The 20,164-nt window shown below is 36.8% G+C and overlaps 1 protein-coding gene across 6 annotated transcripts in view; it reads right to left on the bottom strand.

Moving 5' to 3' along the window:
• Window positions 1-520: 520 nt before the first annotated feature.
• PHKB (phosphorylase kinase regulatory subunit beta) overlaps window positions 521-20,164 on the bottom strand; it is an 80,105-nt gene continuing 60,461 nt past the window's right edge. For 5 of the 6 annotated variants that reach the window (XM_055818873.1, XM_055818877.1, XM_055818879.1 and 2 more), the window contains 11 exons: window positions 18,142-18,203; window positions 17,891-18,053; window positions 16,992-17,073; window positions 14,979-15,036; window positions 13,127-13,217; window positions 11,599-11,801; window positions 7,548-7,682; window positions 5,838-5,967; window positions 5,324-5,431; window positions 3,868-4,008; window positions 521-1,552 (listed from right to left, as the gene is read on the bottom strand). In XM_055818873.1, the coding sequence (XP_055674848.1) occupies window positions 1,415-1,552; window positions 3,868-4,008; window positions 5,324-5,431; window positions 5,838-5,967; window positions 7,548-7,682; window positions 11,599-11,801; window positions 13,127-13,217; window positions 14,979-15,036; window positions 16,992-17,073; window positions 17,891-18,053; window positions 18,142-18,203 (1,311 nt within the window). In that variant the 3' untranslated portion in view covers window positions 521-1,414. Of the gene's footprint in view, window positions 1,553-3,867; window positions 4,009-5,323; window positions 5,432-5,837; window positions 5,968-7,547; window positions 7,683-11,598; window positions 11,802-13,126; window positions 13,218-14,071; window positions 14,163-14,978; window positions 15,037-16,991; window positions 17,074-17,890; window positions 18,054-18,141; window positions 18,204-20,164 lie in introns of all 6 variants that reach the window. The other variant, XM_055818874.1, reaches the window with a different exon arrangement.

The raw sequence follows: 20,164 nt of genomic DNA, 5'->3' as shown, positions 1-20,164 counted from the left end.
TTCCCGGTCCCCTCTGCCACCTCTCCACTACTCTTTGAATGATAAATGTATTACAGCAAGGAAGAGCAGCGGGACCACTACTCTACTAGCTTAAAATTAACTTTTCCTATGTTACTCATTCTCCACATCATTTGACAAGAGATTTGTTAATGGTTTAGTGTCCTCCTTCAACAACAAATTCTTCTATCATTTTGATTTGAGAAGGATGGATTATGTGATTTCTGGGGAAGTTCTGCAAATCAGGAAAGTACTAACCACTGCCTGTACTCAGATTCACTCCACTCATTTTAACTTAGTTTGCCATTAGTTTTGCCTTCTACCTGCCTTTCATATCAATATGGCAACAGTTTATTGACAGTTGAATTGCAGCTGGTCACTATTAAATTATCAGAATGTTTGAGGACCAGTTCTACAGCTTTAATACATTCTGTACTGTTAAAACAGGCACTTTGGAACCACCATAAATGGATCATTACTAGCACATTAAAGGTTGCCGCTAAAGTCAACAGAGAACTTAGCATATAACTTAAAGTATTTTTATTGACAGTTTGTTTTTTTTTTTAACGAGCATTTTCTTTTCATTATTTCACCAAAATAAAGCATATAGCATACAGTGTTTTCACACGTCTAGGAGATAAGTCTATCTCAAATTATTTAATGTCTTGACAGCTTATGTAATGTTTTTTCTTCATTTATATTAATTTTAAATACAGTTTGTTTGCCCTTTTTTTTAAAACAAACTTTTATCTTGTAACCAAACCGTTCCCTTGTTAACATACAGATGTTTAAACAACCATTGGGAAACTGTAGTGATATTTATTGCTAGAGATAAAACGTTCCTCTATCAGGATAAAACCTGTATATCAAGTTATTAATAGGTAAATTAAAAAAACACACCCTAAATATGCTGTCGATTGAAGGGTTACAGAAAAACTTTAAAGAACAACCATTTACCCTTCACCTCCAATTTTTGTGTAGAGTAATAAGAAAATTATCAATTTTCTGTATTTCCACACTGATTGGTATGCACATTAATTACGATATTTTCTGAATTTCATTTAGAATTTACAGTAACTTGTTTGTAATTATAAATAAATAGAGGTATAAAGAGAAAATCTCATACTGCTTTTCTCTTGAAGCTACCAACTATGTTAAATGCATAATTTAGGATCATAAATACAATCCCACTCAACTTAAATATCACAGGACTAAATTCATGTGCTCAGTTTCATGCTGCATAGTTGAGAAAGGAAAAAAATTAGGCGGCACTTAGTATCTTTAATGGCACTTCTTTCAGCAAAGGATAGTATTTGTATTACGAGCCAGGGTTACTCTTCAAAACTATTTCAATAGATGCGTGGAAAGTACATAGAACACTAAATAAAGCAACAATTCCTATGTTGTGTTTCAAGCTCTAGCTAATGGTACAGGGATCATCGTTGCTTAGTTTAATTTCCCCTTCCAGCAATAAAGTCATCACAGCCTTGCTCAAGTAGCTGCATGTTCCCTTTTTTCCAATCGGGTGAGTGTTGTAGAATGCAGTTATGTCACCCTGCAGGAGAGGGAAAAGATGTTTTCACTAGAGTTGATTACGTAAAGCAGCCAAACAAGAACAACATCACAAATATGCTAGAAATGCAAATGTGTTTTTCACACTGTAAAGCTATAGTATAATTTCTGCTCAATTTCCATAAGCCTTCCACATATACTTACCTGAACACGTGGAAAACAGATTACTAAAATGCCCCGCATATATTGCTTTACTGAATTTTCCAATCCTTTTTAAAATGTGGTAAGAGAGCAGTTGTTCGTTGATGCCTAAAACATGCAGCTAGATGATTACTGTGAGGTAACTCACTGTGCTTCCACAGTATGATTGTGAGCCAGGTCCTTATGTGTACATGTAGAGGTACCAGCTAGAGATTTATTTGCAAGAAAAATACTTTTTTAAAATCCAAGAACCAAACCACAGGTAGCACGTGAACTAATTCATTAATCAGATCAACCAAATAGGCGTCCTTCACTGAACACCTGTTTTGCGGTCAATGATGTTAAAACACTTGCTTATTCTCAAATTGGCTGCTATAATAAAGGTTCAACACTTTAATTCAGGAAAATGATTACTTTTATTAAAGCAAGGGCAAGGATTGTCAAATAAAAATAGTGAGACTTCTTTAGTTTCAATGTGTGTTTGAAATTAGTGGAGTAAATACTTTTGACATTTATTACATTGTAACAAGGAATTAACAAAGTCCAAAATACTTGCAAGTCAGTTTAATGGAAGTGCATATTTCAGGCAAATAAGAATTTCTTTTAGCAGTGTTTGCTAGGAAAACTTAAGACGGAATATTATCAGAACAATCCTAAATAGGCTACAGTTAACTGCCAGCAGGCATATACCTGGGAATATGGGAGCGTCAGGTTCCAGGAAATTTTAATATAAGGTTTTGGAAATTCCAAGAGTGTTAAAGATACTATTCACAACTATAAATTGGGATTTCTTTCTAAGAGACAAAAAGGCATTGTTCTAAGTACATCTGGGCTTGGGGAAAAAATCTATCACTTTTAATGGAGGCTACGGCAACACCAGTAAAACCTGAGCCGTGCATGGGATTCTTCTTTCTATTTATAGGCATTGGGGATTTCCAGCTTGTCACAGAAGTCAGTAGTATACTCAGGATACCGTGCAGAGCTGGAACCTAATAGCCATTTGTGTGGATGATAAGTCTGATTTTGCTGTGGTTGCAACCAGAGTCATTACCCTCCAAAATGGGCAGGCCAAAAGAATCATAATTTCAACAAAATTGTGTCCTGTTAAAAACAAAGGTATTGTGCAAGGTGATATGTTGCTAAGGCTGGATATCTGGCTTGCTTTCCAACCTTCTACAAAAAAGTAGTGGCAAAAAAGTGAACCTTGAAACTTCTGAAAGAATTCTCAAGGAATATGACCTTCCTCATCTTTTAAAGAAGCTAAATTCAGCAACAGGAAGTGCTGTTGCATATCGATGTTATTAATTGATCAATTATTCAGACCCAGCACAGATATCTCTCAATATATTGCACACAGTAAAATGTCTGACCGAGTGAGGAAGATCATCCTCAGTAGCACTGGCTTGTCCCAGTGCTTTACTCCTATTTCTTCCTTCCATCAGTTCAATGAACCTGGCTTTATTATAGAATTTCAGAGCTCTGAGGCACCAAAACTCGTAGCGAGACTATTTAGAGACCTTAAAGCATAAAACCTAAAATACTAGAGAAGTAAATATTAAAAGCTACTAAACAATCAAGTTTCATTTATTTTAATTTTAAGCCTTGGAAATTAAAAGCTTGCTAGATCATGAATGCAACTCTAGTACAAAAATCAGTAGCTAAGAAGAGTTTTGCATTTGAGGTTCATACATTGCTATTGTCACTATGAATTCTTCAGTTATTAAATTTCTCTTAGTATCTGTGTACATAAGATCCTAAGTTCACACTTCCTTGCTGAGCTTCAGTTTTATCTTTTTTTTTGTTATTCTGAACTCTCCTTTGTTCTACTGTCCCCCTAATTAATTTTCCCCTTTTATGACTCTTACAACTATTTCAGCTTTACCCAGACTCTCATTTGAGACCTATGTAATATTGTGAGTGTTCTCCTTACCATACCACTTTGAATTCACAATTCAGCAATAAAGTAAGTGTGCAACTCTTATCTCTGTTGATAGGCTTTTTGCAGCCTTACACTGCACTTGGGTATATTCATTTCCTATTTGTGTTCCATTCTGAACTCCTATAAATTGCTCTTTATTCTGAACCACAAAGAATTAACATTTATAACTAACCTCAGTAAGAACGGTAAATTCTGCAAGACAGTAATATTTTACTCACCTCTTTTTCAGCTCCCTTTGGACTGCTGTGATCTTTCTGAAAGTCATGAAATGCTTCTTGCACCACTTTGTCCAAGTCTACTTTGTCCTGGAACGCTAACTCGGGATTTCTTTCCAAAATAACAGATATTACCATCAACAACTGAAAGGCAGAAAAAAAAAAAGACTTTAAATTTGTTTTTTTTTAAATTCAGGTTACACAAAAGTGCTGTTAATAATTGCATATGTCTCTTTCAAGCAGGAAGCAATTTAATAATGGCATAGGTAATAGTGCAGAGATAATAGCATTCTGACTGATAAAAGAATCACTGAAAAAGCAGGCTTTTATGAAAGGCTACAATTTCTGGTGTCTACCTAGTTAAGGGCACTGTGTAAATGATTGACATTAACATCTAACTTTGCTGGGAGCCAAGGAAATTATTTTCCAGTTTATTCAGTTCACTGTGGCTGCACAAATGCTGGTGCTCAGCCAAGGGAGAGGGTGAAAAGCAGCAAACACTGGACACCAGCATTTGATGTTGAGATATGATCATGTATGGTATAACTGTACTATGATAAAGTTTATAAAAAACCAAAGTCAATAGACACCAATAAAAAAAGTCTCAGTTCAAGAGAAATTATATTCCTTTTATCTGACAGTGGTTTAAAATAGGAAGGGGAGCATGATGAGTGACCTGTCGTAATAACTACAAGTGGGCAGTAGAGTCTCTGTTGGTCATCTTGGATTTTGATAATCATGTTATCTTTTAGTAAAACTTGGGGATGTTCCAGCAAGCAGCATGACCGTTAGTTTTCAGCCAGAATTGAGATGGATTTGGTTTTACTGTGGAGGAATACTCACAAGCACCAGAGGCATATACTTGGGAACTAACAATGAACGCTGCTGACAGCACAGATGTCAGTTACCGACGGTACAGATGCTCTTGATCTGTTCAAAAAGTGTACATTATGCGCAGTGGCGGGGGAAGGGCTTTAAACGGCATCTTGCTTTACTGTTAGGTACGGGAACATAACTAAACTGAAGTTAGCTGACGCAGTAGCACAAGGCAACTTGCTAGACAGCCTCACCAAAATGGGAATGAAGAATCTATCGTGTTTTAAAGCAGTTTTTCCGTAGATCTAGAGAATTGTTAGGAAAAGGCATGAGCTCGGGACTTGAAGGAAGGCTACCTTGGAATTATTCTTCATACTAGTTTTCACCTCTTGTGACCTAATTGTACTGGCACTGTCATTAATATTTATCTATTTGCTAACGGGGAAGAACATCAAGAACTTAGTATATTCTCAACATGTAAACAGGAATCTGTTTAAACATACAAAATCTATGGAGAAACCACTAATGCAAGTGTTTATATTTAAAAGGCTATTTCTTCCAATATTTGAGCCTCATTTTTTTTCTTTTAGGCTGTAACATACCCATGTACATGATAAAATTGTATTCACTATAGGCCACAGACCTCTACAATAATTTGCCTGTATTCCGGCTGGTCAATATTTTGCAGCATGTCTTCAACCAGGAGGGAAAAATTCATTTCATACATAGTCATATCCGATAAGGTTGGTTGCTGAAAAACAAATAATATTTTTACTCAAAGACCATTTGCACTGAATCAAAACCAATCCCAAGTAAAGCCTATTTGCTTGTTGAATAAATAATACTCAACTAAGAAATAAGACCACTCTAGGGTCAAAAAGGGAGCAGATTTCAGAGTCCATGACTTGCAAAGGGTCTTCCAGACGTATGCTTTTATAAATGTGTTTTAATAGAAAAGGCTGACTTCCATTCTATTCTAACTGTATTTTATTCAGAACCAAAAAGAAAACCTGAAACTACTTTTTTGTGAAAAATCGTAACAGGAACAAATTACCCTAAGTAATACATTATGGCATAAAATAGACATTAACGATAAAGTAATTCACCATTAATAGCTGGGTAAAGCAGAAATAACTGAGCATCTCTGCCAGTTTTACCTGTGGTAAAAATTTTCCTGCCACTATTAAACCATTAGGGGTTCTCTCCAAAATCTGCCACACACGATCATAGAATCCAGCAGGAGTTCGATTGAGAGAACCGTCTATCTGTCTTCTGTTTAGCCAGCTTCTGCGGACAAAGACAATTGAGAACTTCAAGTTAAAAACTGTTGCAGATGCAGAATCAAGCCATGTTCTGTGAAAACCTGGAGAGATTTTAGTTGCAAAGAGACTGTTTGGGAGGTAAATATACCACTATCCCTTCATGTAAGACAACTGGCAGTGATATATGGTATCACAGTAGCAGAGTTTTTTTTGTTTTTTTGGTTTTTTTTTCAAAAAAATCACAACAGTAGGAAAAACTGTCACAGAAAGAAAATGCAAGGAAACAGCGTTCTGTATTTCCTGGCAGGAGGAGAACGTTTTTTAAAAGTCACTGACAGGTAAGGAAGAACAAGCTAGCAACACCGTACAGGAAGAAGCTAAAGATACAAAGTTTTGAAGAATATGCTGGCTAGCTTTTGTACTCGCATAACTGCCAAAAAAATGATCTTCATCCTCAGAAAACCAGAGACCTCTTTGCTGACCCAGCTGCTTTATGAAGGAATCAAAAGCAGTGACACTGTGACAACTGAGGTAAGATCTCTAGGTGCTTGAATTGCTTACAGTGACTGGCCAAATTGTTTCCTAAATAGCATAATATTTAATGGAAAATGCTGCAAAGAGAAACCTAGAGTTTTTCTGCTTAGGTTTTAGAGGAATAATGTCAACATCAACATGAGCAGAGACAGCAACTAATAGCAAGCATTAACAACCACAACCAAGACACTGAAAAAAGCACATGGGAGATACAGAGTAAATAGTCAGTTGGACAGAGACATTCTACATCGCACAAATCAGGTAAGAGAGAGCAGCCGCCAATTTAAGGAGCTTGTTTCTCAGGCGTTACAGAGGGAAAAGCCAGAATGTGTTTTGAATTAAGCAGAAACATAAGTAGTATGATATGTGGTATATTTCCTCTTTGTTGAAGGAAAAGGCTGTCATTCATTCAGTCAAGGGCTACTGAAATTATCAGCAGTATAATGTCCTGAAGTTTAATCCAACTAGAAGTATAAACCTACAAGAGGATTTTTGATTCTACTCTTACCAATACAGTTAAGTGGAAATATTGTAATTTTAACTTTTTTCTTACATGCTTTGTATCACAAAGAATGCTCTTTCTGGCAACTAGTTACAGCCTGGAGAAAAGATTACAAGTTTCAGGCAGCACCAGTATCTCATGAGAATTCTAGAGAACACCTGCTCTTAATTCATATACAGCTAGAAGAAAGAGGGCACTGAGCAGCAGACAAACCGTTCTTACAAGTTACTTGAAGTAGATGGTATTGAGCAATTTTTGGCTCCTTTCCCCACATCAAAGAATGTAATGCTTCACATTACTGCCCAAGTATAGAGATTACTACTATGAAGTAAGACTTCCACAATGATAAAGCTGAGAAGGAAAGATGCGCTATAAAAGAAATAATTGTAGAACATGGACACGTGAAAGAATGAAAAAGTGCATTTTTCCTACCCTTCCTTAAATAAGTATATTGCTGATTGCAGATGCCTGGTGTTTTCAGATGTACACAAAGCAGCTCAGAAATGAAAATTACTTGAACAGCCTGTTATGAATGAAAACAGGTGCCCCAGACCCACACATCTCATTACCTCCCCTGCTGCTGAGGCTGAAGAATATCCAGCAGAAGCTGCTTCACTTCACTAGGGGACATCTGGTATAAGTCCTTGGCTGGCATATCCCCAGCACGGATTTTCAATTCATACTTCATAGCATGGATAATCCATCTGAAGAAAAGGGAGGAATACATTTATTAATGATATACAAAGTTTGCAGAGACGAAAAATCAGTCTAATAAAATACCTCAGAAGATTTCCACGTGATCCTGTTATTTGGCTGTTAGGACAGCATACAATACCAAAAAAATGCTCTACTATTCTTACTGTATTGTGGAATTTACTCAGATTTTGTGTATGTTTGCAAATATGACACAAACTGACAGGCATAATGCATAGATTTTAAGAAATGGGTTGTGAAGCACGCTTTTCATAGGGAAGATTATTTGACCACATATTCTACTCCATCCCATATTTATTAAGACAAACACTTCCTTGCCTTTTGATGTTAAAATTCCTACTCAAAATTATGCTCTTACAGTACATGCATTTTGCTCATGAGTTCTAAAAGAAACCTAAAAATTAAATGATTTTACATTTAAAAAGACTTCGGGGCTTACTTACAGTTATAGCCTTTGAAATTCATTCTTGTAGTCTATCACACTTTTCCTTCTTTTGCTACTCCCTTTTGAAAAGACTTGATTAAATAAAAATGTAATAACGGTGAAGATTTTTCAGCCTTAGGTATCAGAGAGGCAGAACTTTGCAAATTATTGAAGGAAAATGCTTAATTTTATTTTGCACATTATATAAAACTAGCGCTACAGCCTCCAATACCAAAGATGAAATAAAGTATAGCTGCATTTGAAGCAAGATAACTGAGTATGGAGCTCCAGCCTCTTACCAAATACACTGCTTCAGTTCAAGACAATATTACTAACAAAAGGGAAAAGAAACTTAACTAGTTTTTCTTCAAACAATCCATCATATAACACCTGAGCAAGTCTGGGTTACATCAAAAGGCCTTATCCTGTTTATCAGAAAACGCAGGATATTCCCAAGAGTTAATTTGTCATCAGCATAGCCACATTCCACAGGCATTTAATTATTTAGCCTACACAGTACAGAATGTTGTTTATGTAAGTCAAGTCGTAATCTTTTCTGAAGGATTCTTAGTAGCTACACCGAATTCTGAACTATCAGACCAACTGATTCAACATTGCTTTAAATTTGAGGCTTCCAGGACCGTTCACTGAAGGTACAAGATACAAGTGAATATTAAGCAACATGGACACATTGAATTACAAAACACAGTACTTCTGTTAATTTTAGTGGGTGATTAGCATCCTCTTTTACTAAGGTTAACAAACACAAGTGGCTTAGAAATTGGTTCTTTTTTCTCTGATGACTCAAATGTATCAGTATGGAAGTCCTTCACTGGTACTTTCTCTTTGCAGTGGCCTACAAAACATAGCAAAGTCAAGAGTGGAGCTCCTACCAAACTCTTCACTAGTAAGAGTGGGGTAGAAGTCAGTTGGTTGGAGTTTTCTGCAGTAATAGGCCTGTCAAGAACTTGATCTATTTCAACGTGAAACCCTGAAAACAAATCAATAACAAGACACTAGATCAAATAATTATGAAACTGGAATGGTGTTTCTGTGAGAATGTTAATTTTGCTCACTGGAGTGGGTGATAATACTGAAATAAAGAAAATTGAATCTCTAGCATTAACCTTGGAAGAGGAAGAAAGAGGAGTAACATGGATCTGTAAAGGGTACAGAAAAGGTATTTAAGTGCAAAAGACAGATATACTTGCAGTTAAATGTAATACAGGTGATTTGAAAAGTATTGGTTTTTGATGACTGGAAGGTGCTGATGAAATAGAAGCATGAATCTCGTGTGCTAGAAAAAAAAGACTGCTGGTATTTATCTCCAGTGCTGAAATGCTCTATTTTCTCTATGAAAAAAGCATGGTAGAACACTTAAGTTCTAATTTTAAAGCATGCTCACTAATTCTGTAAATCTCAGTCAGTAGCACCTGGCCTCTTCAAAGAAGTGCTTATTCAAATACATCTCTCTCTTCCTAAATGTGAAAAAATACTTAACTTCTGTGGATAGATAGCAAAAGTAAATGCAGATACCATGGAATATGATAACACTCCAGCACAGACAATTTGCAGGTCACCTTACCAAAGAACTAAATAGAACAATCCAGTAGGTAAATGATGTTTTAAACTTGATTCAGGTTTGTGGTGCCTAAGCTATGTACAGATTAGCCTAACCTATTTAGCACAGAATTGGACAACTGTGCAGCTGATGAACAGTCAAGAAGTGGCGTGTGTGTCCATAACAGGAGTACTATTCAGTTGGTGGGGGCGTGGGGGTGTTTTGCAGCCTTTTGAAGAACAAAAAACCATTTTTTTTTAGGAACCTTACAGGACAAGTCATGTTTTCTTTACCATGGCAGTTAAGTGTTTTTGCGTAGAGAACTGCTCTTCAACAACGTCTTTGTTATGATAGATATCGAATAGTCAGATTCACTGAGTATCAGAAGTATACCTTGGTGCCTCAAAATATTTTCAGAAAAGCTGTAACGGTAAATATATTTGAACTGCTGAAGGTTTTTACCTCAAGTCCCCATTACAGACAACACCCTAAACCAATAAGCAATCTTTTGGGGCAAATTATTGTGCTGAAACTCGGAAAAAAAATAGTTTAACTACCTTGAAACACCGTTAGCAAGGGATTTGCTGCTCATGGTTGCCAGAATTAAGACTGATTTAGACAAGGCTTTGTTATGAGTACTTACTATAAACTAGATAATGCAACTAGAAGCATATGTTGACCTGGAGGAAAATTGTACAGTTTCAGAAGGGAATCACATTCATGCTGCATCCTTCCTAGATTACTGCACTTATGCAGTCGACCCTTTGCCCCAAACCTACGTGACACAGGTGTCAGCTCAAGTGAGCAAAAAGTTTTTAAAGGCTTCATCCAGGAGCCCTAATCCTAGATTTCACTTTTCCCTGCTTCTTCCTCAAGTCCTTAAAGTCTGTGACAGTAAAAGCTTTTCCTGTGCTCTCTACCTCTTGGTTCTTCCCTCCCTCCCAGTACAGTACATCCCTAGCCTCCAGCCCTGTCCCTCTAACCTGCCTGACAGGTGGGCAGGCAGCAGCACACCCTCTGTGCATCTCCATCACCTGTGGGGCACTGTAAAGGAAGAGCTAGCATGTGGTATGATCCATTATGCTTCTGGGATTCTACATCCACATCACATGTTTACCAGTAATGAAATCCGTGCTAGTTATCAGCACACCTGTACCTAGTACACAATAAAAAGACTCCTGTTGAGATTCCCTTGCCGGCCACGCAGAGAGCATAAACTGTGAGCAGACTTTGTATCCACTGTGCAGCTGGGAAACTCTGGATGGCACCCAGTATGTCTGCTGCCAGGTAGGAAACTGTCTCAGCAGCACCAATGATACACCTTAGTGTGTACTTTATTTCAAGTATGGCCACGAGGCCAGCTGCAATTTAAAGCACAACCCCTTCAACCCACTGCATTGCGAACGGGGACTGTATCTATGCCAGGGCTACAGTCTGGGTAGCCAGCTGGTCACTGCCTCCTGGGTCACCAGGTGAGCCCGGCTGAACGTTCTGCCCGACGGCTGCCAGCAGGACAGGGTGACCTGGAGGCAGCACACTTGCCCCTGCTCATTTGCTGTACAGAATCCATCTAAACCCACTATGCTGGTTTGGGTTTTAAAGTCCTAACATGACAGGGGATCAAGCTCTGAAAAATCTTACAGTTCACCCTATTAGCCTTAGGAAAGCTTCCAATAGGCTATTATTACAAGGACTGCCCCTCCCCCACTTTACACAGCTGACTGGCAAATTTGAGATTAGTTGTGCACTCATTTTTGGCACACTGCTTTAAAGCAGGCTTCCTAAGGATGGAAAATCAAAGTATACAAGTTTTGCCGCATCATCTTATATAAACCGTTTTTGCAATGTAGCAGCAATCTGTTCAGTATGTATATTCCCCTGCAATACTCGCAGTAAGAGCGACTCTAGATGCTTTACTGACCCGATGCGTATCTTCAGCATGCCACGGAAGAGTTCAGGTGAATTTGAAATGATCCAGCCAATATGTATGACAAGTTCCTGCTGAACTACAGCTTCTCTTTCATCTTGTAAATGACATTTTTCATAGATGATGTTCTTAATCATTCCTGGGGATAAGGGATTAGAAATAACTGCTTCCTCCTGGCCAAAAGCTCCAAGTGTCACCTAAGGTATATTGAAAACACGTCAGAAGATATGCACAGGAATAAAAGCACTGTAGAAGCAATTCAGAAAAGAAATTTTATGACCTCTGCTTTCCTTGTTAAAAATTTCACAACACAAAAGTAATTTTATGTCAATGGCTAATGCATGTTAATACTGTTAGTTGGATACTATTAAAATAATGAAATTCACTAAATTAGCACGGTATATAGGAAATGTATTTTTCAAAATGAAAATAAAAAATACAAGACCACTGTTCTTGGTTAAAAAACTGGCTGTATGATCACGACTGTACACTTAGCTTTAGACAGTCTTCATTTCTGATACTTCAGCTGTGGAGTTCACTTAAAATTCAGAATTAAATTCATAGTTTTGTTTTCTTTTTTCTAATAGCATCGTAATAGTTATAGCCCTCACTTAAAAAAATATATTGCTGGTACTGGATTGTTTAACCACAAAAAAGGAATTTTGTTAAAATTCCCATCCGCTTTTAATCTACTGTCAGTAAAACACAGCAACAGTAATTTTTCTCTTATAATAAAGATCATTATTATAAAGGGATCAGTGAAGGCAAGTTAGGTTAAAAAGTTGAAAATAAACAGCTACAAATCACACAGCATGCAGGTGCAGCTTCTTCTATAGCTATGGAGCGCCACAAGCACATACCCAGACCTCAGTCTGGAGTAAGACAAAGACAAATCTGTTATAAAAGCATTGCATATAGGTAAGTATACATATATACGTATTTTAGTACAAATACACATAATATTCAATTGCTATTATTTGGGAACAGCTCTTCATGAACTTAATGAAAATTACTGTGCTGGGAGAGAGAAAAAGAAGTCTTCCTTAGGAAAGGAGGATTGATGATTAAACTTGCTTGGAACAGAAAACTAAAATCCTGAAAGACTATTTGCTCAACTGCCACCCATCTGTTGTCTTATGCTCAATTACAGAGAGAGCGGCTACATCTTCATTAAGTCTTAACAAGAAGCTTTATGACTTGACTCCATCTACTTTTCTGAAATAAGAGGGCATATATATCAAATGTAAAGAGATACATAAAACATGCCTCCTCCCTTCTTATCTAGGCGCTGAACTGCCTTTTCAGTATTGTTCTGCCATCAAATAAAAGTAAATTTATTAGCCCATAATATATGCCAGTATAAATATATTTTTCTTTTCTCTGGATTCTTATTCTTCAAGTAATGATTTTTTAAGCTATTGGGTACTTCTAAAAGAAGCTTCACAGGCCTTCAAAATGAAAAAGCCCATTTTAGTTTCTCTGTTATCATTCCTTAATACATTTCTGAGGAGTAAAGACTTACCTGCTTGCCCTGAACTAAAACATTAGTAATAGATGGTGCAAGGCTGTCCACTAGTTTACCTAAAAGACTTGCTGCGAAGCGCACAACAGACCTGAGGGCAGAAAACAAAGCAATCCCACTACATATCAAAAGCTAGTTTAATGAATTCATACATAAGTTTGAAGTCTGCCACAGCAGAGCTCTCAAATAACTCAGTAAATACATACATCATTTATAAAGCAGAATTTGGATCACATTTTATGTAATCTTCTATGGATTTTCATTGTTTAGTCTAGATATAGGTTAATAGATCAAAAATAAATTTATTTAGAACTCATTAAACTACCAGCTCCACAAAAAGCTTGTCATTCTTCTCTCAGTTTCATCTTGAAAGCAGACAGGTAAGAGATGCCAGCTTCTCTTTTGCGACGTTTTTCATCATTTTGCAAGACAACCTTGGTAATTTTTTAGTTTATTTAAGGAAGAGTTAGAAAGATTTTGCAAGAGAAAGTACAACACATAACAGCAAGGCTTTGTTTTGTTTTCCATAAATTCTGCATGTGTAGCATGAAAAGAAGGGACTTGTGTAAACTGCTAGGTTAAAAACTAGCTGTAACTTCTAAGAACATTTATTCATATATCCAGTTAATGGTTAAAGATATAAAAACTTTTAATAATAATTTCCTAACAAAATACAAAACTAATAGACCTGTCTTAGAGCTTTTCTAGCACAAGCTTTAAGGCTATAAGAATCATTTATCCACAGAGATAAATAAACAAGTTGCAGTATTCTGTAGTGTTAGTAAAAAATTCAAGCAATTGATGTTGATTCCTGTGAAAACACCTACACACCTCTTAAGATGAGGAGCAAAGCATTTAAAAAATACATTAGCTGATACTATCAAAATGCAAATAAGAAAAAAAAAAATCTCACTGAGCTCCATTTCAGACTTCTGGGCACTTTACCTGTTTCCCATGTACCAGTAAAGTAGTAATATGTGGGCCTATAGAAGAAGAAAATTTCTGTGCAAATGCAGCACTGTAGCGCAACACCAACCTATACGTGTGCCACATGGCAATCATGGAAGAGAAATGAAAAACAGTTTACATATTTTGTTTCTAAAAATACTTCTGATATTTTAGTTTTTACAAAAAATGCCAACAAGGTATTCTGGTTCTCCCTTACTATTGGCAAAGGCCCATTTAACTGTAAAAGACTAAAATGAAAACCAAGTTTTTGTCTTAACAGATTAATCTGTTAGGTACAGTTACAAGCGTGAGAGCACAAAATTCAGGACAGGCTCAACTCATTTCTTCAATAAAAAGAAATTAAGTTTCTACTGAGCTTCAGGGCAGAGAAATTAATCAACAACATGTAAATACCAACCTACTTGTTGAAACCTTTATAAGTGACAAAGTCAACTCAAACCAAATTATTTTGGGGCAATAAACAAACTATGTAGGTGTATCAACTTAATGGATTTATATTTGATCACCAGCCTTGCTACAGAAAGCTATTGATAATATTTTACTGTGCCCTGTAGGAAATAAGAATATTAGTATTCTTTTCTCATTATTTAAATTTATTGAGAACTGTCCATCAGCAATAGCACTCATAGCAAAACCAGCTTATTGCTCTTTCGTATTTTAAAAGATAACAGTAAAAAAACACTTCTTAAAGTTTCTTAACTCACTATAGACCAGATATTCAGATATTCAGCTGCAATGAAACAATATAACTTTGTCAGTAAAGCCGTCCTTCCACCACCCCACCCCACCCCCCGTTAAGTGTGTAAGGATCAAACTTTACTCTATAGGAGAGAAAAAAAAAAATTGGTCTAAACCACAAGGAACATGATACATGTATACAAACCAGAGCTTTTTGCTGCCAGCTCGTCTATAGATTCTTTCAACATGCTCAGCAACAGTACCTGAATGCATTTTTAAAAAACAGAAACACAAACAAAACACAAGCACAAAAGATACACAGGTTTTCATTTAATAGTAATAAGGCAAATCTGATGAGATCCGTTAATTCTGAAACCAGCTTTAGTAAAGTGCTTCCCTATTGTGCTTAATATGTAAAACTGAGACGCAATGAAGCCCCTGTCATCCAGTTCTGTGTTGTTATGCAAGAGGCCAAACCAGATTTCAGCTAAATGTGCTGCTCGTGCTATAGAGAGACCTATGACGTCACCTGTACAGACATGACCTAAAAAAGAGAGGACAGGAAATCGGAAGAGCACTGCTTCTGAGCCATAGTAGGTAACCCAGCATTCAGAGAAGGCATGAAGTACATGAATCAGAACAATAGATACCATTCTTCTGTCAACCCATAGTGGATCATAGTGCATCCAATTGCTATACTGACATCTCTTCAACTGTGCAGGGGTCAAGGGGTGACCATTATGGTAAAAAAAAAAAAAAAGTGGTGACAACATTCCATTATTTAGACTCCATTTAGCTTCTAGATTTTAAATTCTTAGATGGGATGGTGGTGTTTTTCATGCCAGGCACTTACTGGTGAACACTAAGTTCATCTATAACAACAACAGTAGCAGAAGCTGACTCTCAAAATCATAGCCCGTGCCTGTCAGCAGAAACAACCAAAGTTCTTGAGATTTTATTTTTAGATTTATGTTTTATTGATTGTGTGATTATTTAATGTCAGTCTCAGTAGTCTGCAGTCGTAGGAGGCCAGGAACTTTTAGTCAGTGACTCAGACTGTTGTAATGCAAGGTGCATATTAAAAAGGCTATCATCATCTACTATTTCATATGGGATGGCACGGCACAAAAAGGTCTATACAAGTTAGCTCTGAACATTAAGAGGCACAACAGTACTTTTTTTGACCTAAATGGTTTCAAGAGAGTTTTTAGAGTTCATCATCATGATCTAATGGTCAAACAGAGGCTAGGAAGTCTGCCTCAAGTGTTTCCAGAGCAAAGGACACCACGTATAAATGACTAAACAAAGCTACTGAGGCTTTCAAAGCCTGACAATGGTACAGGCATCGGTGGCAAAAAAGCCTGTTTCAGAGGTTATGGGCGCCCCACACGCAGGTTCCAACCATCACACTGGACTCACATTGTATTTCAGCAATATGCTGTGCATCGGCCAATGGATTTATTTCACTTCACATTGTTTGCTATGTAATTTTTAATACAGCAGTACAGCTATAATGTATATTTATGTCAAAACGACAATTCCTCATCGCAAGAGCCAGCTGTCTTGTATCATAATTATGAAGCAGGGCTCTATAACATGCGGTGGTAAGTTACACTGCTTGATGAATAACTGAGAGAATATTACTTGATCTTAATGCTTCTCTTTTTCTGAGCAGCATTCATATATACCAAGGCAGCTAATAAGCACTCTTGGAGAAAAAAAAAAACCCAAAACCACAACAAAAACCCCATTAAACCTTGCAGAACAAAAGCCGAAAGATTTAGTAGCCTCTTCTGAATGATAAGCCATAATACAAAATTAGGGAAAGCTTCACAGATATATTGAATTAAAGTCTGACTAATAAAAATTCAGTATAAAGCTTCACACGTTTCAGACTAAGTGTTACAGACACACAAACTTGTCTTTAGTTTCAGTTTTCTATACAAGGTCAAATCCGCAATTTTTTTATCTGTGTGTTCAAAATTACAACCAGATACAGCACTGGCCTACAACCAATCTGAAGGAGTTCATATATTTAGCAGCTCATTCCCCACCACACTGTGAATTTGCATGTCCCATTTAATGCAGAAATTGCTTTAAATGGCAAAGAAAATAGCTACACAACTCTGCCCGCACGGCCATTATTCATGTTCATTACAACTAAACATACAGACGCTTCCTGAAATCCTCAGGATAATCAAACAGAAGAAGCCCTTACCTTCCCTGGTGATAAAATTCGGTCCTTCCCTTTTAAGCAATATACTCAAGAGTAACGCTTGACTGGCTAGGCAATTGCAGTCCTTAAAAACAACAGCAACAACATAACCACACATAGCCTTCAGATTTTCAGTGAAGAAGAGCTATTAAAAATGTCAAGTGAAACCAAAGGGCAATTTTTTTTTTTAATTAGAAAAAGTCTACAGATTTTGTTTTTGAGGGGACTTCACAACTGTTTCATACCCCTACATACATTGTGTCACTGTCACTGCTGCTTGCAGAGGCTTCTCCATGGTTCAAATTAAGTCGTAAGACTTTGGCCTTGGAAACGTTTCTCAACTTTCTGTTCTTGGGTCCTGCTACTTACAGCAGAAATACTTGTAATGACATAGAAAACCAAGGATGATACTTTATGTGTTCCTATCAAACCATGGAGCTAGAAGCAGTTACTGGTGGTTTTCTTCTAGATCAGGAAGAATGCCAGACTGGAACTGGTATCTTTAAGAAGTCACCAGTCTAACAGAGTGAATACCAATGGTTGGAAACTTTCAAATTTTAGTCTAGCAATAAAATATCTGTTCATAAAACAAATGGATCCCCCTTGTAGACGGTCATTTATTACCAGAAGAAAATTTGAGTAGCTGGGAAAAATGGAAGCCAATAGTTACAGCATGAGGAGCCAGAAAGTTCTGTGAGGTTAAGGTAAAGGAGTGTAAAGAGGAAAATTCCTCAAGTATGAGGAGGAACATCAGACATTTCATGTTAGTAGCTATATTACTAACATCGAACCATGACACTAGTCATGTTGATCTAAGCAGGCTGCTGGTAAAAAGAATACCAGCACCTAACTCCTCATTTCATAAGAATGAAGTTACACTGTATATTATCAAGTTTTCTTACATTAAGTTTCTGCAGGATCTCATACGTTGACTTGTTTTTCCAGTCATTAATATTTACATCTGGCTGCTGCTCAAGTTCAGAAGCATTTGGAGTACTAGACTGTCTCTTGACTTTTGAATGTTTTGGAAGATCCAACTCCTCCAAACTCTTAAATACAGGAGCCCTGCAAAAGAAGTATTTAATTTCTTCACAGTTCAGAAAATACTTTAATTATCAAATACTTAATCATTATTATTAATACATAGCCTTACTCTTCTGATTCAGTGATTCTTAGGAAGTCAAGCTGTTCAACAACTGCTCCAGATATTAATGTCTGAAATGAAAAATTGAGAGAATTAAAAGATGCAGAAATATACACAACTATACAGTTGCCTTTTGATCTCTGTATGTTGCTGGTGGTTTCCATTAAGAAAGTGGTTTCTTTCTCCACGGTTCCAAATATCTTTACACTCGCAGAGTATTTTTCCTCTTTCTTAAAATCCTGCTTTAGACAGTGGCGGTTCCTACTCTGTAGTCATTCCTTAATCCACGCATGCCTGCCCTAAGCGTGCCCATCAAATGCAGCTCACAAATACTTCTGTCTCAGAATATCACATACCTGAGATTCAACGTTGCATTGATCTGATGTAGTCATTACAGTTAATTCACCCCAAATTTATATGAATTTCCTATTTATATACTGCCAGAGAAAATGTATTGTACTATAGCATTCTTAAGACTGCTTTTTGACGGTTCTCATTAGCTAAATAAAACTCGGTGTCTATTGTGAATTTTTAAATTCCATTTTCATTGTACACAACTGGCAGTAAAATATTGATCTGTTGCACTGTGAGATGACTGAATGTGAAAAAAACCCTGCTTTGCTCTTATTGCTTGGGACATTCAGTCTTCGACTTCCACATCTGCTTGAGCACATGACAACAACGAAGGTAAAAATCAAAAGAGCTACGAGTCTTCTACGCATACGTATTTTTAAATGAAATTAGATCTTTGTATATTTTACAAGGAAAAAGAGCATTCACAAGTTGGGCACATATTTTCTCTCTAGACACGTTTACACATATGCATCTAAATGAAGCAGCTGAACACAATTCACAGATTCAATAGATATTCTGTTGCAACAGATGAATTATTTAAGAAAACACCAGATATTAGACACATCCCTTATTGTTTTCCCAAATCCTCCCCCAAAATGATCTGACAGCTGTGCCGTAAGATAGCGATTACAGTTAAACTGATGGAGAAAGCACACCGTATTCTCCCAGTAAACGCACTGACCACCAACATCTACCACTGGCCTTACAGCCAAACAAACATGTGTTTGCAGTTTTACCATGTACTCTTTTTAATGGAGAGCCGATAATGAACAGACCGGTGACTGTCAACATCTTTAACACTTTAAAATTACTAATTACTTTTTTTAAAAAAAAAAAATAGAACCTTTCCAGAAGGTCATTGAGTACAGAAGGGGAAGTTCACTCCCTGATGACTGCAACAGTGTAATGCTTAAAATAAAGGACGCAAATAATGTGTCCTATTTTATATACGTGTGGTTGGAACTTGATGATCTTTAAGATCCCCTCCCACACAAACCATTCTATGATTCTATAAATTTGAGAAATTTCTTGCCTGATGATACATACGTTTCATCAAATGCAAGGCAAGGAAGTCACTGCAGTTAAATTAAAAAAACCCAAACAAACCACACCAACAAGCACTGTAGGCAAATGAGAGGTTTTGCATGGACACTAATGGCATTTGCTACACGCAAAGTCAATGGTAACAGGAGAGGCTACATGACCTACACGTGGCCAGCAGCAACACATAAATATTTGAAAGATTACAAGAACATCTTAAACCATTATAGCGATGACTATTTAATCATCAGCTGGGACAAACGACCCAGCTCTGCTACAAATTCATGATCTTCAACCGTGTCTTTGCTCTTTCTCTTACAAAAAGAAGCATTTTTCAATAGCTGTATACTAAGACTAACCGGCACATGTAAGTATCTAAAACCAGCACCTGACTCAGTAATTTTCACATTTTAATAAAGTGACATTCCTGCTTTAAGATTAAGTCAAACAGCAAAGATGTTAGAACCAGATGTTAGTTCTTTTAAGAAATTTAATATATGTGAAGGACCTTTCTTTCCCTGCCTCAATGAGATAATCAAAAGAAATCCCTCAACGCTTGACATTGTGGATTTATCCTTCAATGGTAATTTCACAAGATTGTGGAACAAAAAAAAAAACAACAAACAAAACTTTCTCC

Source organism: Falco peregrinus, chromosome 14, assembly GCF_023634155.1.
Source record: "Falco peregrinus isolate bFalPer1 chromosome 14, bFalPer1.pri, whole genome shotgun sequence".
NCBI classification, from domain to species: domain Eukaryota; kingdom Metazoa; phylum Chordata; class Aves; order Falconiformes; family Falconidae; genus Falco; species Falco peregrinus.
The sequence above is the reverse complement of the archived record's forward strand: the minus strand, read 5'-3'. Positions and strand labels throughout refer to the sequence as shown.